At 43.4% G+C, this 22,825-nt stretch overlaps 1 protein-coding gene across 10 annotated transcripts in view; it reads right to left on the minus strand.

Annotated features, from left to right (window-relative positions):
* adam22 (ADAM metallopeptidase domain 22) overlaps positions 1–22,825 on the minus strand; it is a 588,297-nt gene that overhangs the window by 287,476 nt on the left and 277,996 nt on the right. For all 10 annotated transcript variants that reach the window (XM_072508619.1, XM_072508628.1, XM_072508623.1 and 7 more), the window contains exons 12-13: positions 11,923–12,007; positions 8,280–8,364 (exon numbers count right to left, since the gene is read on the minus strand). In XM_072508619.1, coding sequence (XP_072364720.1) covers positions 8,280–8,364; positions 11,923–12,007 — 170 coding nt within the window. The remainder of the gene's footprint in view (positions 1–8,279; positions 8,365–11,922; positions 12,008–22,825) is intronic.

The raw sequence follows: 22,825 nt of genomic DNA on the forward strand, positions 1-22,825 counted from the left end.
AATTACCTAAAAGCATGTCTTTTGGGACTTGTGGGAGGAAACTGGAGCGCCTGGAGCAAACCCACGCAGACACGGGGCGAACATGCAGACTCCGCACAGACAGTGACCCAAGCGGGAATCAAACCTGGGACCCTGGTGCTGTGAAGCAACAGTGCTAATCACTGTGCTACTGTGCCACCCATGTGCTACCGTGGTTAAATACAAATAGTAAGGAAAGCTATAAAAACAAACAAATGGAAATACACTTAAATAGTCTGCAGCAGTTCAAGAAGGCAGCTTAGGGATGGGCAATGTATGCTGCCCTTTTCAACAATGCAGACATCCCACAAAAAAAGTTCTTTTAAAATGCTTATTAAGTGACAAGGGCTTTTCTGGATTATGTGACCATATTGTTCTTGCATTAAACTGCATTTGGGACTCATGAAAATGCCCTCTGGGAAAAACATTGATGCATTAAAATTGTATGTTATCTCACTACACTTGGCTCTTGAATAAAAGATTACAATTAATTTTCTACACTCCTCCAGGCTCTGCTCATACACATACTGTTCAATTCTCTGTGCCTTTTTGCATTCACAATTAACTTCACTTGTCGTTTCACTTGGTAATCACTCAATTACTCACTCCATTATATGTCAGACAAAATGTGTGCTTTGTTCCTACATTGTCTATAGTCTTCCGAGTATTAGTTGATGAGGATTTATATTCCTTGCTTCTCCCAATTGTTTTACAACAAACACAAAAGGAAGTAAAAACCAAAAAAAGGACCATTAACTGCCAAACCCTGTCCTCTTCCTTAATCATTCCCAACACACTCTCCTTTCCACCACACTTTCCTGTGCAAGCCTGTCCTCTACCTCCAACCTTCCCATCTCTCCAAGGCACCGCAAACCTTTCCAGGTGAAACTATGATTTACTTGTACTTCTTTCACTATCTTGCCGAACATCTCTGCAAATTACTCCGTGAGTGTTGGGCCTTCTGTCCCTTCTGGCAGCCCCACAATTCCTGGACCGATTCTCTAGGTCACTCACTTTGACCTTCAGTGATTTATTTGCTTCGGCCACCAGAGACATCTCTGCTTCCAGTGAGACAATCTGATCACTGTGTCTCGAAAGAGCCACTTCCATGTCTTTTATCATGGCTCAACGAGTTTTCACGGTTTTGTTGGTCTTCTCCGGAGCCACTCGGATAGGGGCCACGGTCTCTTCCATTAATTTGCAGAGGTCCTCCGACACAGCCCACCAGTGCTTGTCGAATTCTTTTGCCAAGATACTCGAAAGCACCTCGGCCGTTAGTGGAGTGGCCGGAGCCTCAAAGGCTTCTTCCGCCATTTTATCTGCCGAAGAGTTCTGAGAGGCCTCCGGCTCCATCGACAAACTTCTACTATCTGTCTTTCCGCCCCATAACCTTTCTGGGCATTTCACCAAAACAGGATCCTAATCCCATTAATTCTGTGGGTTTTATAAAGAAAATACCCCTGAAACGGAGAGAAAAGGGCAAAAGGTGTAGTACTCTAGCGGGAGCCACCTCGTGCACATCTTCCCCCTGCATAACACCACCAGAAGCCCTGATTTAAGTTTTTTTAAAGTATGAAAGGAATAGATGTAGCAGATTTAGAGATTTCAAACGGATACTCAGAGTAGGACAAGATGGCTTGCTTCAGAAGTAGCTAGAGACAGACCAGGTGTCCACAATAGTCCTCAACACCGGAGCCCACAAGGATGTGCGCTCAGTTCTCTACTGTACTCCCTATACATCCATGACTGTGTGGCAAGATTTAACTCCAATTCAATCTATAAGTTGTGGATGATACGACTGTGGTGGGCTGTATCTCAAACAATGGCGAATCAGACTACAGGAGGGAGATAAATCACTTGGTTGCATGGTGTACCGAAAACAACCTCTCTCTAAATGTTGGAAAGACCAAGGAACTGATCATCGACTTCAGGAAGCGCAGCACAACACACACTCCCGTCTGCATCAATGGCTCCGAAGGGGAGATGGTGGATAGCTTTAAGTTCCTGAGGGTCACCATCACCAACAGTTTGTCCTGGTCCACTCACGTTGATGCAACAGTCAAGAAAGCCCAACAACGTCTCTACTTCCTACGGAAGCTAAAGACATTTGGCATGTCTGCATCGACTCTCACAAACTTCAACAGATGTGTGATAGAGAGCATCCTATCCGGCTGCATCACAGTCTGGTATGGCAACTACTCGGCCCAAGATCGCAAGGAGCTGCAGACTGAGGTGAACTCAGACCAACGCATCACAAAAATTTGCCACCCCCACATTGATTCTGTATATACCTCTCGCAGCCGCAGGAAGGCAGACAGTATTATTAGAGACCCCGCCCACCCAGGCATTTCCTTGAATTTGAATTGATGGTTGCTAAGATGTTCACTGTATGTTCCAAAAAGGTTAACTTGAGTTCATAGAATAAACATTGTTTTGCTTTAAAAAATACTTTTCCATTTCTGCTCTACCACACCTGTAGAGTGAGCCATGTGCTCCCCTTACCACAACTTATTAAAAGTTGTGGGTCAGGTGAACTCCATGATACACTTTGGGGTTCTCTAAACCTTGGCTCATAACAAATTGGGGCTCGTCCGGGATAAATATCTATCTATTGGATTGGCTTAGTGAATTTAAAGATAGTGAGGGATGATCATATTGTGGTTGCTTTTCAGGTATGGCATTCTAGTTTAAGTAGGGAGCGTGTTGTGGACAATGGCTCTTTCAGAGGCTCTGATGATTTTGGAGGTGGAGACAGTCACACGCAGTACCTGACGGACAGAGACTAAAAGCAGACTGTTAGATTTGGCAAAAACATTGCCTGACAAAATGTGAAAAGATTAGGTAATTATAGCAGTGGCATAAGCATTTAAAGTTGCCTGATATACAGTTTGACTCATTGGAAATGGCAAAAAGTCAGTTACAAATTCAGCAAATGGAACATGAGAAAGAATTAAAGCAGCTTGAATACGAAAGAGATAGAGAGGAAAAAGGGAAAGGGAGATACAGATCAGGGAAAAAGATAAAGGGAGAGAGTTTGAACTTCAGAAAATGGCCATGAAACATGGCAGTCAGTTAAAATTGGCTGGCGTAAAGGGAAACGTACAGTTGGATGATAGTGATGAGGATAGTGAGAAAGAGCGTCATAGTCAAAGGCTTGGTGGGGATCTATTTAAATACGTCCAAACATTGCCAAGGTTTGATGAGAAGGAGGTAGAAGCCTTTATCATTTCATTTGAGAAGGTAGCTAAACCAATGAAATGGCCACTAGACATGAGGGTATTACTGATTCAAACAAAGCTGGTAGGTAGAGCTAATGAAGTGTTTGCATCATTATCAGAGGAGGTATCTGAGTCGTATGAGGAGTTGAAAAAATCCATCTTAGGTGCATATGAACTAGTGCCTGAAGCCTACAGACAAAATTAGAAATTTAAGGAAAGAATTTGGTCAAACATACATGGAGTTTGAAAGGATCAAACAGAGTAATTTTGATAGGTGGATAAGGGCTTTGAAAACAGACCAAACGTATGAAGCTCTCAGAGAAATTATACTTTTGGAGGAGTTTAAAAGTTCAATTCCAGATGTAGTGAGAACTCATGTGGAAGAGCAGAGAGTTAAAACTGCGAGATTGGCGGCAGAAATGGCAGATGATTATGAATTAATTCGTAAATCAAAGTTTGGTTTCCGACATCAGTTTCAGCCTGTGAGGGATAGAAACTGGGGACATGAGAAATACTCAAGTGGTAAAAGTAAAGGTGATCTAATGGGAGATAATAAGGAGAGTAGATTAAAAAAGAAATCCAGGAGGGTGAAAACAAAATTAAAAGTTTCAAATGTTTTCACTGTAATAAACTAGGCCATGTAAAGTCACATTGTTGTTGGTTGAAGAAAAACCCAGATAGGGAAAGCAAGATAAGACAGTGGGGTTTGTTAAAGTGGTGAAGGAAAGCCCAAGTGAAGCGAAGGAGGTGCAAAAGATTGTACAGCCTGATCAAGAGGTGATTGATAAGAAGATGCCAGATCTCTTTAAAGAATTTACTTGTGTGGTAATGTTTACTCATGTGTATCAGGAGGAGCAGGTAAAGAAGTCACAATTTTAAGACATATGGGACCTAGTCAATCTTTAATGGTAAGAGATGAGGAGTTATGTAGTTTGGGAAGAATGTTGCCAGAAAAGGTGGTAATATGTGGAATTCAGGGTGAGAGGAGTAGTGTTCCATTATATAAGGTAAGGTTGGAAAGTCCAGTGAAGAGTGGTGAAGTGGTAGTAGGAGTAATAGAGAAACTATCTTGTGCAGGAATACAGTTTATCTTGGGTAATAAAATGGATGTATCAGAAAGCATACACGGAAGAGGAATCTGAGTGTATACCAGAGTGTTATTACCGTAAAAGTGATATCCTGATGAGAAAATGGAGACCTTTACATATGCAGGCGGATGAAAAGTGGGCAGAAGTTCATCAAGTAGTATTGCTGGTAGGGTATAGAAAGGAGGTGTTGCGGGTTGCACATGAGGTACCAGTGGGAGGTCATTTGGGAAAAAGTAAAACTCAAGCTAAAATCCAAAAACATTTTTATTGGCCTGGACTACATAAAGATGTATTAAAATGTTGTCATTCATGTCACACATGTCAAGTGATAGGGAAACCTCAAGCAGTGCTAAAACCGGTGCCCTTAATACCCATTCCAGCATTTGAGGAATCTTTTACAAGGGTCTTAATTGATTGCGTAGGACCGCTTCCTAAAATAAATAGTGGGAATCAATATCTTTTGACTATAATGGATGTGTCTACTAGAGGCCATTCCAATACGTAATATTACAGCTAAAAAGATTGTGGAGGAATTACTTAAATTCTTTAGTAGATATGGACTACCCACAGAAATACAATTGGATCAAGGATCAAATTTTACCTCAAGGTTATTCAAAGAAGTTATGGATAGCTTAGGAATAAAACAATTTAAATCAACTGCATACCATCCAGAATCGCAGGGAGCGTTAGAAAGGTGGCCTCAGACATTGAAGACAATATTGAGGGCTTATTGTCAAGATTATCCAGAAGATTGGGATGAAGGAATTTCATTTGTACTGTTTGCAATTGGGGATGCACCTAATGAGTCAACCAAATTCAGTCCTTTTGAATTAATTTTTGGTCATGAAGTAAGAGGACCACTTAAATTGATTAAGGAAAAATTGGTGAGTCAGAATTCAGAAGTTACATTATTGGATTACGCGTCAAATTTTAGGGAACGATTAAATAGAGCAGGTGAATTAGCTAGGCAACGGACAAGAAATCCAAAGTTTGTAGTTTTGCCATTGGGGATAAAGTTCTAGTGTTGTTACGAGTGGTAGGTGAACCTTTAAAAGCTAGGTTTTGTGGACCTTATCAGATTGAAAGGAAATTAAGTGAGGTGAATTATGTGGTAAAAACACCAAATAGAAGGAAGACTCACCGAGTGTGTCATGTGAATATGCTTAAAAGGTACTTTGAAAGGGAAGGAGAGAAAAAGGAGGTTTTAATGATTCTAACTCAACTTGACGAACCAAATCCAGATGACTGTGAATTTGACGTACCTCAAATTAAATTGGAAAACGAGGATGTTCTTCAAAATTGGGATTAATTGTTGAGTTACCTTCCAGAGGAAAAACAAACTGACCTGAAGAGTTATTGATATCACATGGGCAAGTTTGTAGAGATAAATTGGGAAGTACTAAAATGGCTATACATGATGTAGATGTGGGAAATGCTGTTCCAATCAAACAACATCCATATAGACTTAACCCTTTAAAACCGGCACTGGTTAACAAAGAGGTTGAGAGTATGCTTAAAAATGGCATAATTGAAGTGGGTTGCAGCCAATGGAGCTCACCCATAGTGATGGTACCAAAGCCGGATGGTACCCAATGTTTGTGTGTGGACTATTAAAAGGTTAATGCAGTTATAAGAACGGACTCATCCTACCCACGTTTGGAGGATTGCATTGAGAAAGTGGGACAATCGGCTTTTATTTCCAAACTGAAATTACTTAAAGGTTCCTGGCAGGTACCTTTTTCCAAAATGGTGAAGGAGATTTCAGCTTTTGTGACTCCAGATGGTATATACCAATTCAAAGTTATGCCATTTGGCATGAAAAACACCCCCGCCACATTTCAACGGTTAACTAACAAAGTTGTTTCAGGATTACCCAATTGTGCGGTACACATCGACGATCTGGTAATTTTCAGCCAGACATGGAAAGAACATTTAAAACATCTGATGGAGTTATTCGATCGACTTCCGGAGGCGGGTTTGGTGATAAACCTAGCCTAAAGTGAATTTGGAACAGCCCAAGTCACTTTTCTTGGCCATATAATCGGAGAGGGTCAAATGGTCACACGGGATGTGAAACCAACAGATATTGAGGAGTTTCCGATTCCCTCAAGACGAAGAGAAATGATGCGATTTCTTGGCATGAGTGGATTTGATCGGACATTTGTGAAAAGTTTTGTAGCGTCGTTGCTCCACTGATGGACTTGCTGAAGAAACGTCGAAAATTTCAGCCGACGGCAGACTTTCAACAGGCATTTGACGGCCTGAAAGCTGTGATAACCAATGCTCCCATGTTGGAGAATTACAAGGGACTCTGTGATCAGATTAACTAAAGTATCTGACTTTTAAAGAAAAATGCCGAGGCGTAGAGAAATGGACGGATCGTGCAGAGACCTGCTTGTTCAAAGAGACTGTCAATCGAGAAGGATTCCAGTTGGAGGAAAAACACAAAATGGACTATATTGTTGTACCTGTTTGCGTGTGTTGTTTTTTTTAAATAAAAAATATATTTACTGTGTGCATTTCTTAAAGGATAGGGAAAAGGTGAAAAATAAAACCATCTTGAAGTTGATGGGGGTTTTTTTCTTGGGGGGAGGTGTCATGAGAATGTCACTTTAATAAATGTTTGGCTGCTCATGTTACTGCAGTGATATCTGAGTGTGGGTGGAGCTGAGCTCTGGCTCTGTTTTTTAGTTTCACATTGAGAAAAGCTTGGGTGTGTCTGGGTCTTTTTGGTTTCGTTTTCAGTGTTGGAGCTGAAGCCAGACAAAGCAGGTGTACTGCTGTTCTCTCTGCCATGAAAAGACTATCTCTTGATCGTTTGGAGAATTCAGAATTATAAATGTTCTCAGTAGTGAATGTAAACCTGATGTGCTTCTGTTAAAAGGTGTTTCTTTTGTCTTCTGGATGTTGTTTGGGAAGTTACTAAGGATTACTGAGTGTTGTATTCTTTGGGGGTTGTATTTGAATTGATGGTTGCTAAGATGTTCACTGTATGTTCTAAAAAGGTGAACTTGAGTTCATAGAATAAACACTGTTTTGCTTTAAAAAATACTTTTCCATTTCTGCTGTACCACACCTGGAGAGTGGGCCGTATGCTCCCCATACCACAATCAATTAAAAGTTGTGGATCAGGTGAACTCCATGATTACACTTTGGAGTTCTCGAAACCCTGGCCCAAAACAAACCAATCACTATTTTGTCGATCTTTCATTTGTCAATGTTCTCTGTTGATTATTCATGTGTCCACTATGTACGTACAGTGTACGTTCCTCGGCCGCAAAGAAATACTTTTCACTGTACTTCGGTCCATGTGACAATAAATCAACTCAAATCAAATCAAAGGTGGTAGGCACTAACTGTTCTTAGAACATATCCTCTGCTGGAAAGGAAGAATGATGGATGCGTTAAGTACAGGGCCATTACATTTTTGAGAAGAGATTTGGCAAACCCCTGAATTAGATGTACATTTTCACTTATTGGGAGTGTGTGGATTAGTTAAAAAGTGAGGGGTCGTAAATTATCTCCTGCAGCATGTTCGATTGTCTTAAGTAGTCAGGCACAAATTTCTCTGAATTTTCTTCCAATTGCCAACAGTTTTTATTTTCTGTAGCTTCACTTTGCTATCCCAGGCGTTCATTTTACTGACAGTTGCTGAGGGCAGTGCATGAGGTAACACTATCTTGTACATAAAGTGCAATTTATTGAGAATTCAGAATGCATCGATTTATCCTATATATTATTTTATACTGTGTACATTGCTTTTTACTTTCATAAAACCATGTTTTCCTTCTCCCTTGACAAAATCATGAGCACATACATAATTGAGAAGGAAATAAGAAGAAAAACAATTTAAATTTCTCTGAAATAAAGATTTGGTGCACACAAATCATATCATATATTTAAAAAGACAATCCCTCTTAAATGACTTTATTTATGTATCACCGTGAAAACTTACCATTCATTCTTTTATCTGGGAAGATGCCAATGTTCTGGGCCAGGCCCTGAGCAAGTGTGACCGTCATTGCACCAACATTCCCAAACTGAAACAAAGCATCAGACATCATCTGAAATGACCCTCCAATCGAAAAAAATTCTTTTAACAAACTCTTCAGTTCTCAGTTTCTTAACTGCAAACGACATCAAGGGATAAGTGTGAGGCAATGCATTTTGAGGAGGACCAACAAGTCAAGTGAACATACCATGCATGACTGGTAGGATTTTAAGTATAGAATGGATGAACCTTGGAGTGTATGGCCACAGATCCCTGAAGGTAGCAGGACAGATGGATAAGCTGGTCAAAAGAAGAATTTGGGATACTTTTCTTCACTGACTGAGACCTAGGGCAGCATAGTAGCACAGTGGTTAGCACTGTTGCTTCACAGCACCAGGGACCCGGGTTCGATTCCTGGCTTGGGTCACTGTCTGTGCAGAGTCTGCACATTCTCCCTATGTCTGTGTGGGTTTCCCTGGATGCTCCGGTTTCCTCTCACAAGTCCCGAAAGATGTGCTTGTTAGGTGAATTGGACATTCTGAATTCTCCCTCAGTGTACCCGAACAGGCGACTAGGGGATTTTCACAGTAACTTCATTGCAGTGTTAATGTAAGCCTACTTGTGACACTAATAAAGATTATTATTATAGAGAAGAAAAGCAGGGAGATTGTGCAAGATAAACCACTAGTTACCCCATAGCTAGAGAACTTCATATAGTTCTGGTCACCGCATGACAGGGAGGATATGATTGAACTAGCAAGAGTTCAGAGGATATGTACAAGGATGTTGCCAGAAATGGATCATTTTAGCTATGAGGAAGGATGGCTTAGGGAAGAAAACTGAGGGGAGATTTAACGGAGGTGCAAAAAATTATGAGGGGCTGGGAAGGAGTATATATGAAGGACCTATTGCCATGAACCGAGGTCAATGACCAGAAAACAAATATTTTAAGTAATTGGAAGAAGGATTAGAGGGAAGTTGAGAGCAAAAAATTTCATCCAGAGGGTGAGGAGTGGGAGGGAGCTTGGGAGCTCATGAAAGGTGTTGGAGGCAGAAACATTCATTCCATATAAAAACATTTGGATATGCACTTGAGGTGCTGTCACCTACAAAGCTACGGACCACGAGTTGAAAACGGGGGTTAGGCTGGATAGACCTTTCTCGGATGGATGGACTGTGATGGGCCACATGGCTTCCTTCTGTGCTGTAAATCATTGTGTTTCTATTGGGGTTTGTAAACTGTTCCCATCACATACAAAACACCCAACAGATTTTCCTTTACGAGAAAGAAAATTTGGGTGGGATGTAAAACATGCGGCCAATCGAATGCTGTGCATTTTCCTTTTGGCAACAACAGTTAAAATCGGTCAGGAAGGGAGCTTTTCAATAGCTCTGCTCACCAGTATAGGGTCTAATTTTAACTATGTAAATGTGTACATTTTGAGAGGGATACAATTGGGCCCACAGAATCTCTAAAATATGAAATAAACCTTTGCAGTTATTTATTTTTCAGGAACTTCACCATTAAATCATAATGATTTGGGTCGATGTTGTTGAAAGTTGATCCACAGCCATCATTATGAAAATGTACATCCTTGAAAATGATGGGTGTGAATCACGCGTGACATTGTTTCCACACACAACAGGCTTTATTCATAGCTGTTATTTTGAAAATGCCTTGGCTCTGAATAATAATGCATCACCTCACACAATTTAAAGTTGAGATCCAACATCCACCCTTTGCTTTAATGTTATAATGCTAACAGTTTTTCAAACTATTTCATTCCTCAATCTTGTCAAGTATATTTATACAACTGTCAATAATAGAAACAGGTTTATCTGCACGCCCATGCAGGAAATCAACACATTGCTTAGATTGTACACTGTTTAAACTTAATAGCAAATAATCCTGCATACAATAGCACTTACTACAATTGTGCAGCTGATGCAACTTTATCTATTTACAGTAAAAGTGTACTTTAGATTTCCCGGATTGTGCATAGACATTCCAGTCACATACCACTGAACTGTCTGTTACTGTTTAATAAAACAGAAAATACTTAAAATTCCCCTGTGGCCCGTAATCTGCTGCTAAATTAAAGGAGATGAATGTATTCCTTTTGCACACTTGGCACTGAACTGTTAATATTGCAACTGTACAAGCAATAACCAACAAATTAAAAATGTTAAATTGAAAATTGATAATACAAAACAGATAGCATTACTACCATGTGTCACATTACAGGTGAAAGGAACAGATAAGAGCTGGCTTCTGCCTACCAGCTGCCTGGCAGTTTTTGGTGCAGTACGCAATGTAACAGGCTGACTTGGAGGGAGCTGAGATTGGCTGCTATGTAATTAATCTCTTAACTATTTAAAAATAAAGCTTTTTTTAATAAACTGTAATTTGTCAAAATTAAAGGCACCAAATATTCCTAGAATGAACAAATCAATTCAGTAGATTTTACTGAAGTGCCATTAGCATGTGATTGCTAGGTATTTTATTTTCCCCCACAGGCCCCTGTTTTCTTTTGGTCACATCTAGTACCCAGGCAAGTCTGAAAGTTACTCAGAGAAAAGACTTGAGCGTCAATGTATATAGATTGTTAAAATGTCAGAAATAGGTGCATTCCAGTAGTGTTGAACCAAAAAATAGATCCTTGGCTCATTGTCTGCTGATATTTCATCCTGAGCTGCTTTCCTTGTCAGTTTTTGCGATGTAGTTTGCCATTGCCTTACACTCTCAAGGGCAGGGCAAAAAGGTAGACCCCAAGTCTACCGCAGCCAGAAGCAAGAATTGAACTCATGTTGTTGGCATCATTCTGAACCACACACAATTGTCATCCAACCAAATGAGCTAACAAGGCTTCATGACCATGTAAAGAAAATAATTTAAAAACATGGGGGCAGTAGTTACTCTACAGTTACACAAATTCCTGGCTAGATGACACCTTAATTACAGTGAGTAATTTTGGGCGCCATACCATAAGATGGATATATTGGTCTTGGATGGAGTATAGCATAGATTTACCAAAATTGTATCTGGACTCCAAAGGTTACATTACAGGGGGAAGTTGTACAAACTAGAATCATATTCCCTGGAATTTTGAAGATTTTATCAAAGTTTCAAGGTATTAAGGGGAGCCGTTACCCTGAAAATTAGAGCCAAGCCTTTCAAGAGACAAGTTAGGGAAAACTTCCACATACAAAGGGTGAAAGAAGTTTGAAACTCTCTATTGAAATAAGAGTTAATCTGGGCCAAATATGAATATTAAATCTGATCTGGATAGATTTATGTTCACCAATTAATGGATACGGGGCAAAGGCGGGCACGTAGAGTTAATTCAGATCGTCATGATCTTGAATGGCGGAACAAACTCGAGGGCTAAATGTCCTATTCCTGTACCCAAGTTTGTCATGTTGCTCTTAATGGCTCATTGGGAGGAAGTTGGTCTCAGTTTTAACATTCACCAAAGCAGCAAAACTCAGTGTGGCAACTTGGTGATAGAGGAAACTGAACCAACATCTCATCATTGCGTTGGCATAGCCCACCTTTTAATTTCTCTACAGCAAACTAAATGCAATTTCTATTGGAACAAAAGATTACCTCATTCACTCCGCCACCTTTAGATTGTGTACAAATTCCACCAACGTATGCTACTCCACTCTGGCTACTTTTAAACATAGTTCCCCTTAAAATAAAGAAAACAATCTTTAACTTCAGATATATATCAAAAGATATATCAGAGGCATAATTATTTGACATTGCAGGTGTCATTATCTTTCTATTCACTGAACACAAATTTGGTGAACACACCACATGGATTCAAGAATGGACTGCTGACAGGGCAGCACAGTGGCGCAGTGGTCAGCATTGCTGCCTCACGGCGCCAAGGTCCCAGGTTCGATCCCGGCTCTGGGTGACTGTCCATGTGGAGTTTGCACATTCTCCCCGTGTCTGCGTGGGTCTCACCCCCACAACCCAAAGATGTGCAGGGTAGGTGGATCGGCTACGCTAAATTGCCCCTTAATTGGAAAAAATGAATTGGGTACTCTAAATTTTTTTTTAAAGAATGGACTGCTGACAGCTCAATTAGATTGCATTGTAACGATTTTGTGAGCTCTTTCACCAGGAGCAAGATATTGTTTGTTCGCTCTGAATTCAACTTATATATACACATTTTATATGACTAATATATTAAACCTCTTTGCCTTTTACATTATAAAATTCCAATGTCTGCATGAATTATATTTTAAGCTCAGTTTCTGAGGCAGATGTTTAATTGAAACCTCAGTAAGTGCCTGAAACTCCTGCAGGTGTCATGGTGACACATAATTGCGTTGTTAAACGTGTCACACTGTGTGACCCACATTCGCTATTTGTTTATAACTGGAAAGCTAAACTCACTGCAGACATTCTCCCAATCTCCTGTTGTGACTTTAACAGAGGATTGATGGAAACCCAGAGAAACAATGTAAATGCCCTTGTGGCCATTACTCCAGCGATTCCGCCAATTTATCGTATCTAAAATATCTGCTACAAATACAGTAAAACAAAACTTAATATAATTTGTGTAGTTGAATATAAATTATAAAATGATTTTAAAGCTTTGTGGGAATTACTTTCATGGATTACCATTAATATGACAGGCTGTGATGCCAGAATACTTGAAGAATTGTTTGGTTCTGCCTGCGCTGCCATACTCTGGCCGCTGGGTGGTAGTGTGGAGCAGCCCATAATCTTGCTGCAATAATGGATTGAACTGTGCCAGTTCAGTAATCTAGTGAGATTTGTAGGTTAGGTGAATTTTAACTTTTCTTTAAACTACATAAATATTTATCAAGTTTTTATGTATAGGTAATATTTTGCACTCTAAATATATGTTTTGCCCAACCTCTCTCATTCTTATCCTATCCCTGAAGAGAATTCAATCCAAAATGTCATTGCATTTTTCCCCAAGTTTAATAATCAACACTTTTTACATTAAGCAATCAATATTTTACCTAACTATTTTATACATATTTCTGATGATTCTGTGAACTAGCCTCAGCCACCTCCAGTGCCTTTGATTCCTACCTGCCAGCTAACATTTCTTGAGGCCGACATTTTCCTGATCTCACCCCATTATAATGCAGGTAATCCACAGTCTTTCCCTGCTCTGCCAGCTTTAACATTTAAATCATTTTAGCAATGCCATCCCCGTTATGCAGTGTCTTCTCAACTCACCAGAAACTCAATGGCACCATTCCTTCCCTACCATGGGAAACCTGTTCTCACCAAAACTTCCCACTGCGATCAAATGTATTTCTGTATCTGGAAGACTCCATTAGACCTCCACATCACTGAGACCAAATTTATGGCCCACTGGGATACAGGAAGTCAGGCACAGATGGGAGAAGGCTACACTGCACACTCTGAATTATGAGAGTTTGCTGAAATCTTCCATCCGAGGTCCCTCGTCACCATCCTTTCTCTTGCTCCCTGTCTCTTTTATCCCCTTTTCCTCCCATCACACTCCTCTCCCCTTCCTTGCCATCCCTCTTTTTTCCCTTCCACTCCCTATTCCTTTTCATCCTCTTCTATTTCCACTCTCTCCCTCCAGTGAGAATTTGCCAGCCTCCGCACTGAGGTGGTTTCCATTCTTCTGCATCCGTTCTCCCAAACCTTCTACCTTACCCCTCCATCTCCTTCTATTGAGGTTAGCATGAATTCAAACACAAATAAACATATGGAGTGAGTGATATAGATTTTACCAGAGTTATTAGATTGGAACAATGTTTACTCTGGTGTTCTGTCGGCATGAAGCATTCTTGCAGGAATGTTTCATTGAAAGGTTGGGCTTTCCTCACACTACAGCAACAATCTGCTCTGTACCTCATTTCCAATAGTCCTACAGTACCACACCATGTTTCACACTGAACATTCTTGTAGGCCTGTTGAATGAGATTTTCAGTTCATACTACTTCATTACATATTGGAGAGTTTTCATTTGGAGGATGTGCACCCAACACAACCTAGATTAGGACTGATTAAATAGTTTCATATTAGGTCCCATACACTCTTCAAAAATATAAATATTTTAATGGTTGAAGTCTGGACTGGACCTGCAATCAGTTTCTTGACATAGCCCACCATGCCACCCAGTAGTATAAACCTTCAAAGCTATTCATCTTGCAAATTGAAAATTACTCTTCTTCACAGACCAAAATGCATGATGCTCCCATGTATTTCCACCATTTCAGATTACTAACAATTGCATTTCTTTTCTCTCTATCAGCAAAGCCATTGTTGGGATCATAAATAACACCATTGACACCATTGTGAAGCACAACACAACAACATTAGTAATCTTTGGAAAGAATGTTATTTTTGGTCTATGATACTGCCAGGATTCAAAAAGAAACAGTCATTACAGAAAGTGATAGCATAACTGAAAGGCTTTCATATGACAAATGTAGTCATATGCTCAAAAGACCTAAAGATGCCAGAGCTGACATTAGGTTCAAGTTGGAGATATCATTGTTGTTTTATTCATAAACTAATGCATTTGACTGCCAAAGAAGCAGTAATATGGAGCACTAAGCAGAGGATGAAATTCAGAACAGAAAAACAGTGCCTGGCAGAAATAAATATATAGATATATTATACACAGTGGTTAATAGCATTAAGGGGAGTGGTTGGCTATAGCCATAAAGGTGTCAGTGCTGTAATTGATGTACATTAATGACTTGCCTGTGGAAATAAGCTTGTCAACTTTAATAACGGCACCAAAATAAGGGAACTATAAAGGCAGATGCAACTACAGATAGTGGCAGGTGTAATTTCAAACTTTACTGAAGAATGAAGGAGACAAAGAGTAGATTAAGTTCAATATATATGCACATTGATTATAAGAATCAGCATCGTAAGTGTACAATGAGAGTCACTGAATTAACCAAAGGAAAATTAACAATAGAGTGATAGTTAACTCAGCCCAAATCTAGGACAATGTGATGAGTAATTAAAAAAACAAACCACATTCTGTGACACGTAACCAGAAGGCAGATTATAAATCTTCAAGGATTATCTTGGTGTCATATAACACTGCATTCTGATCTCAATTCAAGTACAATGCCACTTCAAAATAAAACAGTATTGCAGAATCTGAGGAGTTGAACTTATTGGGTGCGATTCTCTGGAAACATTTCTAAGTTCATTCGTGGCAGTTTTTCAGGGATGTCATGATATGGAGACATGCAAATAATGATATACAGACAGGCACAGACAGGCAGCTAATGAACACAGAGAACAGGACATGACCAATGAGCAGGCAGGACACTCAGGGGTGGTATCCCACTATAAAAGGCACGAGGCACTGACACTCCCCCTCTTTCCACTGATGAACATCTACAGAGTGAGTCAGGGTGTATGTACAGTATCACACCTCCAGCACGTCGCCAAGAGCTAGTCTGGTTCAGTCAGACAGAGTAACCATACTTAGGTTAGCAGAGAGTCGAACTCATAGAGAACTGTGCTAACTGCTACTGGTTCAATAAATCAGACTGAACTAACTTCAAGGTGTGGAGTATCTTTTGGTTAAAGCTGCATCCAGTTGCAGCCTGTGTTATCCCAGAGTACATAACACGACATGCTACCAGGAGACTGCTTAATCTAGGTGGTTTACCTCAGTCCTTTCCATGACGACCAGCGAATGTATCCCGGCACCATGGAAAAGATTCAGGCTCCTCACCAGCTTCGGACCTCCGGCAATCTCAGAGTCAACTGGCGGACATTCAAGCAAAAGTTTCTGTTGTACATCGAAGCTTCAGACCTTGTGGGTGCGTCCGATGCAAGGAAGATCGCGCTTCTCCTCTCAACAGCCGGTGATCAAGCTATCGAACTCTTCAACTCTTTTCACTTTACCGAAGGCCAGGACAAGATAAAGTTTATTCATAAACTAATGCATTTGACTGCAAAAGAAGCAGTAATATGGAGCACTAAGCACAGGATGAAACTCAGAACAGAAAAACAGTGCCTGGCAGAAATAAATATATGGATATTATGGACAAGTTTGACAGTCACTGTGAAGTGGACACCAATGAAATCTTCGAGCACTACATATTCAAACAGCGTCTACAAGGTAAAGATGAATCTTTCCGCTCCTTTTTAACTAACCTCCGCCTGCTACCGCTGTCCTGCAGCTTTGGTGATATTGCTGGCTCCATGATCAGAGACCAAATCGTTTTTGGAGTTCACTCTGATCCTCTGAGAGAGCAGCTACTGAAAATCAAGCATATGACCCTGCCAGTCGCGACTGAAACATGCACAGTGCATGAGCACGCCAAAAATTGCTATGCCCAGTACAAATCGGCTGAAAATGAGAAACTTGCCTCCCATGAGGCAGAGTGTGTGTAGGCCATTTCCCGGATGCAGTGCCTCAGCATTGATGAAAGTGGCCATTTTGCACCCTTTTCCCGGGGCCCCACGCATGCGCGATGCGAACGGGATAACGAAGCGGCTGACGCCTGCACTGCACATGTGCGATGACGTGCGGAGTGTCAGGACGCCGACGTCATGACGTGCTCGAACTGCGGCAATGCCCACTTAAAGGAATGCTGCCCTGCAAGAGGCAGGCGATGTTTAAACTGCGGGAAGCCTGGACACTATGCAACCTTGTGCACGTCTGCACCACCAGTCAGGGGCCAGCGCTCCCAATTCCGACAACAGCACATTCAGAGTGTGCAATAACGATTACAGGATTCTGATCCTGGCAGCACAACGGATCCAGAGGAAGAATGCCTGGATTCCGCCTACTGTGTGGGCATCATTACCAAATGTGAATATGCCACATCCAACTCATCACAAATTCAATCCATCCTCGTTGTGGATTCTGCAGACGAATGCCGTGCGGTGATGCAGGTCAACCACTGCTCCATCCAGTTTAAGCTGGACACAGGTGCTTCTACCAACCTCCTCTTACAGGCAGATTTCAAACGCATCAAGAAGCCTGCCCAAGGTCCTTCCAGCAGCCTGCAGGCTCCTGGACTACAACGGAAATGCCATCACGGCACTGGGATCCTGCCATCTACTCATCTCCAACCGGAGCACCCATGCACGGCTATGCTTTGAAATTGTCAAGCCAGACAGGGCATCCCTACTTGGCGTGCATGCCTGCAAGCAGCTGAACCTCGTGCAGCGAGTTTACACGACAACATCCTCCAATGTGGATCTTCAGGCCGGCATTGACAACATCCTCGCTCAGTATCCAGATGTGTTCGACGGGATGGGCACGCTGCCATATCGATACAAGATCCTGCTACGACCTGATGCCAAGTCAGTGGTCCATGCACCACACCGGGTCCCGGCTCCGCTGAGGGAGCGCCTGAAGGCACAGCTCAAGGATCTTCAGCAACAGGGCATCATTTCCAAGGTAACCGAACCGACTGACTGGGTCAGCTCGATGGTATGTGTTAGAAAGTCTTCGGGAGACCTGCGCATCTGCATTGATCCCAAGGATCTCAATAAGAATATAATGCATGAACACTACCCTGCCCCGAAGCAGGAGGAACTCACCAGTGAGATGGCACACGCACGTTTTTTCACCAAGTTAGGTTCGTCACATGGATTTTGGCAAATCCAGCTGGATGAGTCCAGCAGAAGGTTCTGCACCTTCAACACACCATTTGGCAGATACTGCTATATTTGCATGCCATTTGGCATTGTCTCGGCATCGGAGATCTTCCACCGCATCATGGAGCAGATGATGGAGGGCATTGAAGGGGGTTCGTGTGTACGTGGACGACATCATCAAATGGTCCATGACCCCTGAAGTGCATGTTTCCCGTATCGAGCCGGTATTCCTCCGTGTCCATGCCAATGGCCTGAAGCTGAACAGGTCCAAATATTGCTTTGGCATGTCGACACTCAAGTTACTAGGTGACCAGATCTCTCAGCAGGGCGTGCGCCTGGACACAGACAAGGTCAAGGCCATCGAAGCCATGAAGGTCCCTAAAGACAAGAAGGCGGTGCTGCGCTTCCTGGGCATGGTCAATTTTCTGGGCAAGTTCATCCCAAACCTGGCCTCACACACCACGGCCCTACGAAACCTGGTAAAAAAAGTCCACTGCCTTTGAGTGGAAGGCGGCCCATCAGGCAGAGTGGTTGGAGCTGAAAGCCAAGCTCACCACTGCACCCGTCTTGGCATTTTTCGACCCAGACAGGGAGACGAAGATCTCGACAGATGCGAGTCAGGATGGCATCGGTGCGGTGCTGCTTCAACGCGATGGCACTTCATCCTGGGCACCGGTAGCCTACGCATCAAGGGCTATGACGCCCACCGAAACAAGGTATGCGCAAATAGAGAACAAATGCCTGGGTCCTCTCACTGGCATTCTCAAGTTTCACGACTATGTCTATGGCCTGCCGACATTCACTGTCGAGACGGATCGTAGGCCACTGGTCCACATTATCCACAAGGACCTGAACGACATGACGCCTCGGTTGCAGCGTATCCTCCTCAGACTCAGAAGGTACAGCTTTGACTTAGCGTACACGCCTGGCAAGGAGCTCATCATCGCTGATGCATTGTCCCGCTCCATCACATTGCCTAGTGAATCGCTGGAAATCATCCGGCAGATTGAATCACAGGTGCAGCTGTGTACTTGCACCCTCCCAGCATCTGATGAGAAGGTGGTTCGTATCTGTGAGTAGACAGCCAAAGACCCCCTCTTGCAGCGTGTCATGCACCACCTCGACAATGGCTGGCAGAAAGGGCAGTGCCCTCAATTTTACAATGTAAAGGCCGACCTGACGGTGATTGATGGTATCCTCCTCAAGCTAGACCGGATTGTCATTCCACTCAGTCTCCAAAACTTGGTGCTCCGCCAAATCCATGAGGGACACCTGGGCGTCGAGAAGTGCAGACGTAGAGCCAGGCAGGCGGTCTACTGGCCCGGTATTAGCCAGGACATCTCGAACATGGTCCTCAACTGTGCGACCTGTCAACACTTCCAGCCAGCGCAGGGCAAGGAGACACTCCAGCAGCATGAAGTTGAAACCTCCCCGTGGTCCAAGGTTGGCGTCGACCTCTTTAGTGCGAATGGTCGTGACTACGTGTTGATTATTGACTATTTCTACAATTACCTTGAAGTCGTGAAGCTCTCAGACCTTACACCTCGGACCGTCATCAAGGCCTGTAAGGAGACATTCTCCAGGCATGGTATCCCACTCACTGTCATGAGTGACAATGGCCCGTGCTTCAACAGCCACAAGTGGTCTATGTTTGCCAAATCATACCATTTCAAACACGTCACTTCCAGCCCACACTATCCGCAGTCCAATGGGAAGGTTGAAAAAGGAGTGCACATTGTGAAACAGCTCATCTGCAAGGCCGCGGATTCTGCTTCTGACATCTACCTCGCGCTGCTTGCGTACAGGGCGACCCCACTGTCCACTGGCATGTCGCCGGCTCAACTCCTGATGAACAGGGACCTGCGGACGACACTTCCAGCCACACACTTGCCCAACCTGGATCACCTCCCGGTGCTGCAGAAGATGCAGCAGCTCTGAAACCAGCAAAAGCAGGGCTATAATGCTCATGCCACCGATTTGCCAGTGTTATCCCCGGCAGACACTGTCAGGATCAAGATACCGGATGGTGGCTAGTCTGCTCTAGCTGTCGTTGTTCGACAGGCTGCGCCCCGCTTGTATGTTGTACGTATGGCTGATGGTTCTGTTGTGCGATGAAACAGACGGGCACTGCGCAAAGTTGCCTGCCCGCAACCGCTTTCTTCTCCGTTTCCGTCCGTTGTTTTGCCACCTCCTGATACCTCAAACTACGAGGCCACCAGTCAGGCTTCCATCCCGCCTGTCAAGGCGCCGTCGTTCCCACCACAACCTCTCCGGCGGTTGACAAGGATCAGACACAAGCCCCAGAGACTGGACTTATGAACATTTGTTTTGTTTGCTATGTTTGGTTTTCTCACATTAGACAGCTGTCTTCAAATGTAAATACGTTCACATATGCCACCACTTGTAAATATGTTAATATATGCCACCACATGTAAGTATGTTCCCATGTGCCAACAAAACATTAAAAAAAAGAGGGCGATGTCATGATATGCAGACATGCAGATAATGATATACAGACAGGCAGCTAATGAACACAGAGAACAGGACATGACCAATGAGCAGGCGGGACACTCAGGGGTGGTATCTCACTATAAAAGGCACGAGGCACTCACACTCCACCTCTTTCCACTGATGAACATCTACAGAGTGAGTCAGGTGTATGTACAGTATCACACCTCCAGCATGTCACCAAGAGCTAGTCTGGTTCAGTCAGACAGAGTAACCACACTTAGGTTAGTCAAACTCATAGAGAGCTGTGCTACTGGTTCAATAAATCAGATTGAACTAACTTCAAGGTCTGGAGTATCTTTTGGTTAAAGCTGCATCCAGTTGCAGCCTGTGTTATCCCAGAGTATATAACAGAAGAGGGAGTTGCCCACCAGCTGTGCCGGCAATTTCCCCACCACTATTCAATGACACTTAGTCACATTTTTGTGGGAGTTTCTCACCGGTTTAGCCCATGCTTAGAATTTGTTTTAGCACTGGGAGCAGAACTCTGAGATTGGGCTGCCATTTTGAAAGGATGCCCCGATCTCTAAGTAAGCTTGTGGGTCCCCCGCACCCCCCACCTATGACAAAGTCACCTCCCACACACACATGGACACTACCCCACACACCCCAAGTGAGGAGACCCTGCTATGAGGTCCCTGGAAGTCCCCCTCTTCAGGCACCCCCAAGCCCCCTTACAGCATCCCCTCCCTTTCAGCACCCCAACCTGCCACCCCCAAACCTCCCAGAGGCCCCTATTTACCTGGCCTGCACTCTCCACCCTTCAAACTCCCCCTGTACCCCCATTTCATGGACATGGCCCCCCTCGGCCCCTGATCCTTGGCAGTGCCACCCTGGCACTCGGGCACCCTTGCACTGCCACCCTGGCACTCGGGGAGTGTTCCATCCAGCTGGGCAGTGTCATCCCAACACCTTGGCAGTGCCAGGGTGGCAGTGCCAAGGTGCCATCTGGGCAGTGCTAAGGTGCCCACGCTCCAGGGAAGGCCCATGAACGAATATTTTTTTTTAACCCAGCAACCTTCCAGAGGCCCCTATGTACCTGCCCTGCACACCCCCACCCTTCAAACCCTCCTCCACCCTTCTTTCATGCGCAAGGCCCCCCTAAAGTGACCCTTGGCAGTGCCACCCTGGCCCCTGGGCAGTACTCCTGCCAACCTGGCAGAACCACCTGGGCACCTTGGCAGTATCAGGGTGGTGGTGCCAAGGTGCCATGTGGGCAGTGCCAAGGTGCCCACGTTCCAGGGGGAGGGCCAGGGCCGCCACCCTGCATTGATCCTGACCACCTAGGAGTCTCCCGAAGGCCCGTGTAGCCCCCCCAGGCACCGTTCCGCCTGGTCCATGTTCTTGTGGACCTGCACTGCTGTAGCCTCCCTGGGGAAGCCAGAGAATCCGAGGCCAGTGAATACTGGGCAGGTAGGTCTTAAGTAAATTTAAGACCCATTTGTGCGAGTATAATTTTGTCACGCCCCTTTTGGGTGAAGTTCCGACTCCGATGCCTCGCGGGACTTGGGTGAATCCCACGAGGTGTGGAGGCTGCCAGGAAGCCTGCAAGAGGGCTTGCCTGGGATTCTCCGGCCGCATTATCTCTCGCTTGAGCGCCGTACGACCATAGAATCGCACCCATTATTTTACTCAAGAAGTAACAAATGTTTGGAATAATATACCATGTAGGGCAGAAGAGACAAGATATAGGGACATTCACAAACCATCTTGATAATTCATGACGACAGAGTTTAGTGGGTTCAGCAGTCTTCTCATGATTAGTAGTACAGTCCACTTTGACAGGATATCATATGTAATGATCAGGGAGGCTAACTAGTTACCGATTTTAAAAAAACATAATTCTATCTTTAATCATATACTGACTGCCAAATTTGTTGTAATTAATTTGGAGATTAATTATCTGTAAACCTGTAGTAATAATGCCAATACTTCTTTTAAAACATCACAATACATTGGTGTCAGTTTAACACAGAAATCCTATGGGACTTAAGAGTAATGGCAACACTTTCCTGTTACTAATGAGGATTTTATTAATGATTGAGAAAGCAAGATGATGAGTTAACTTACTCATCAAAGCTGCAAACCATTAAAAAGAAAATGAGGTGGACATGGCATGGAGAGGGAAAACTGGTTTTTAAAAATCTCTACCACTCGCCGCAAGTTATATAAATTTCCTTGTGGGATTTAGCAGCATTTTTGATATATAACAATCAAACTCAATTACATAGGGGCTGGTTTAGCTCACTGGGCTAAATCGCTGGCTTTTAAAGCAGACCAAGGCAGGCCAGCAGCACGGTTCAATTCCCGTACCAGCCTCCCCGAACAGGCGCCGGAATGTGGCGACTAGGGGCTTTTCACAGTAACTTAATTGAAGCCTACTCGTGACAAT

This window comes from Scyliorhinus torazame, chromosome 6 (assembly GCF_047496885.1).
Source record: "Scyliorhinus torazame isolate Kashiwa2021f chromosome 6, sScyTor2.1, whole genome shotgun sequence".
NCBI classification, from domain to species: domain Eukaryota; kingdom Metazoa; phylum Chordata; class Chondrichthyes; order Carcharhiniformes; family Scyliorhinidae; genus Scyliorhinus; species Scyliorhinus torazame.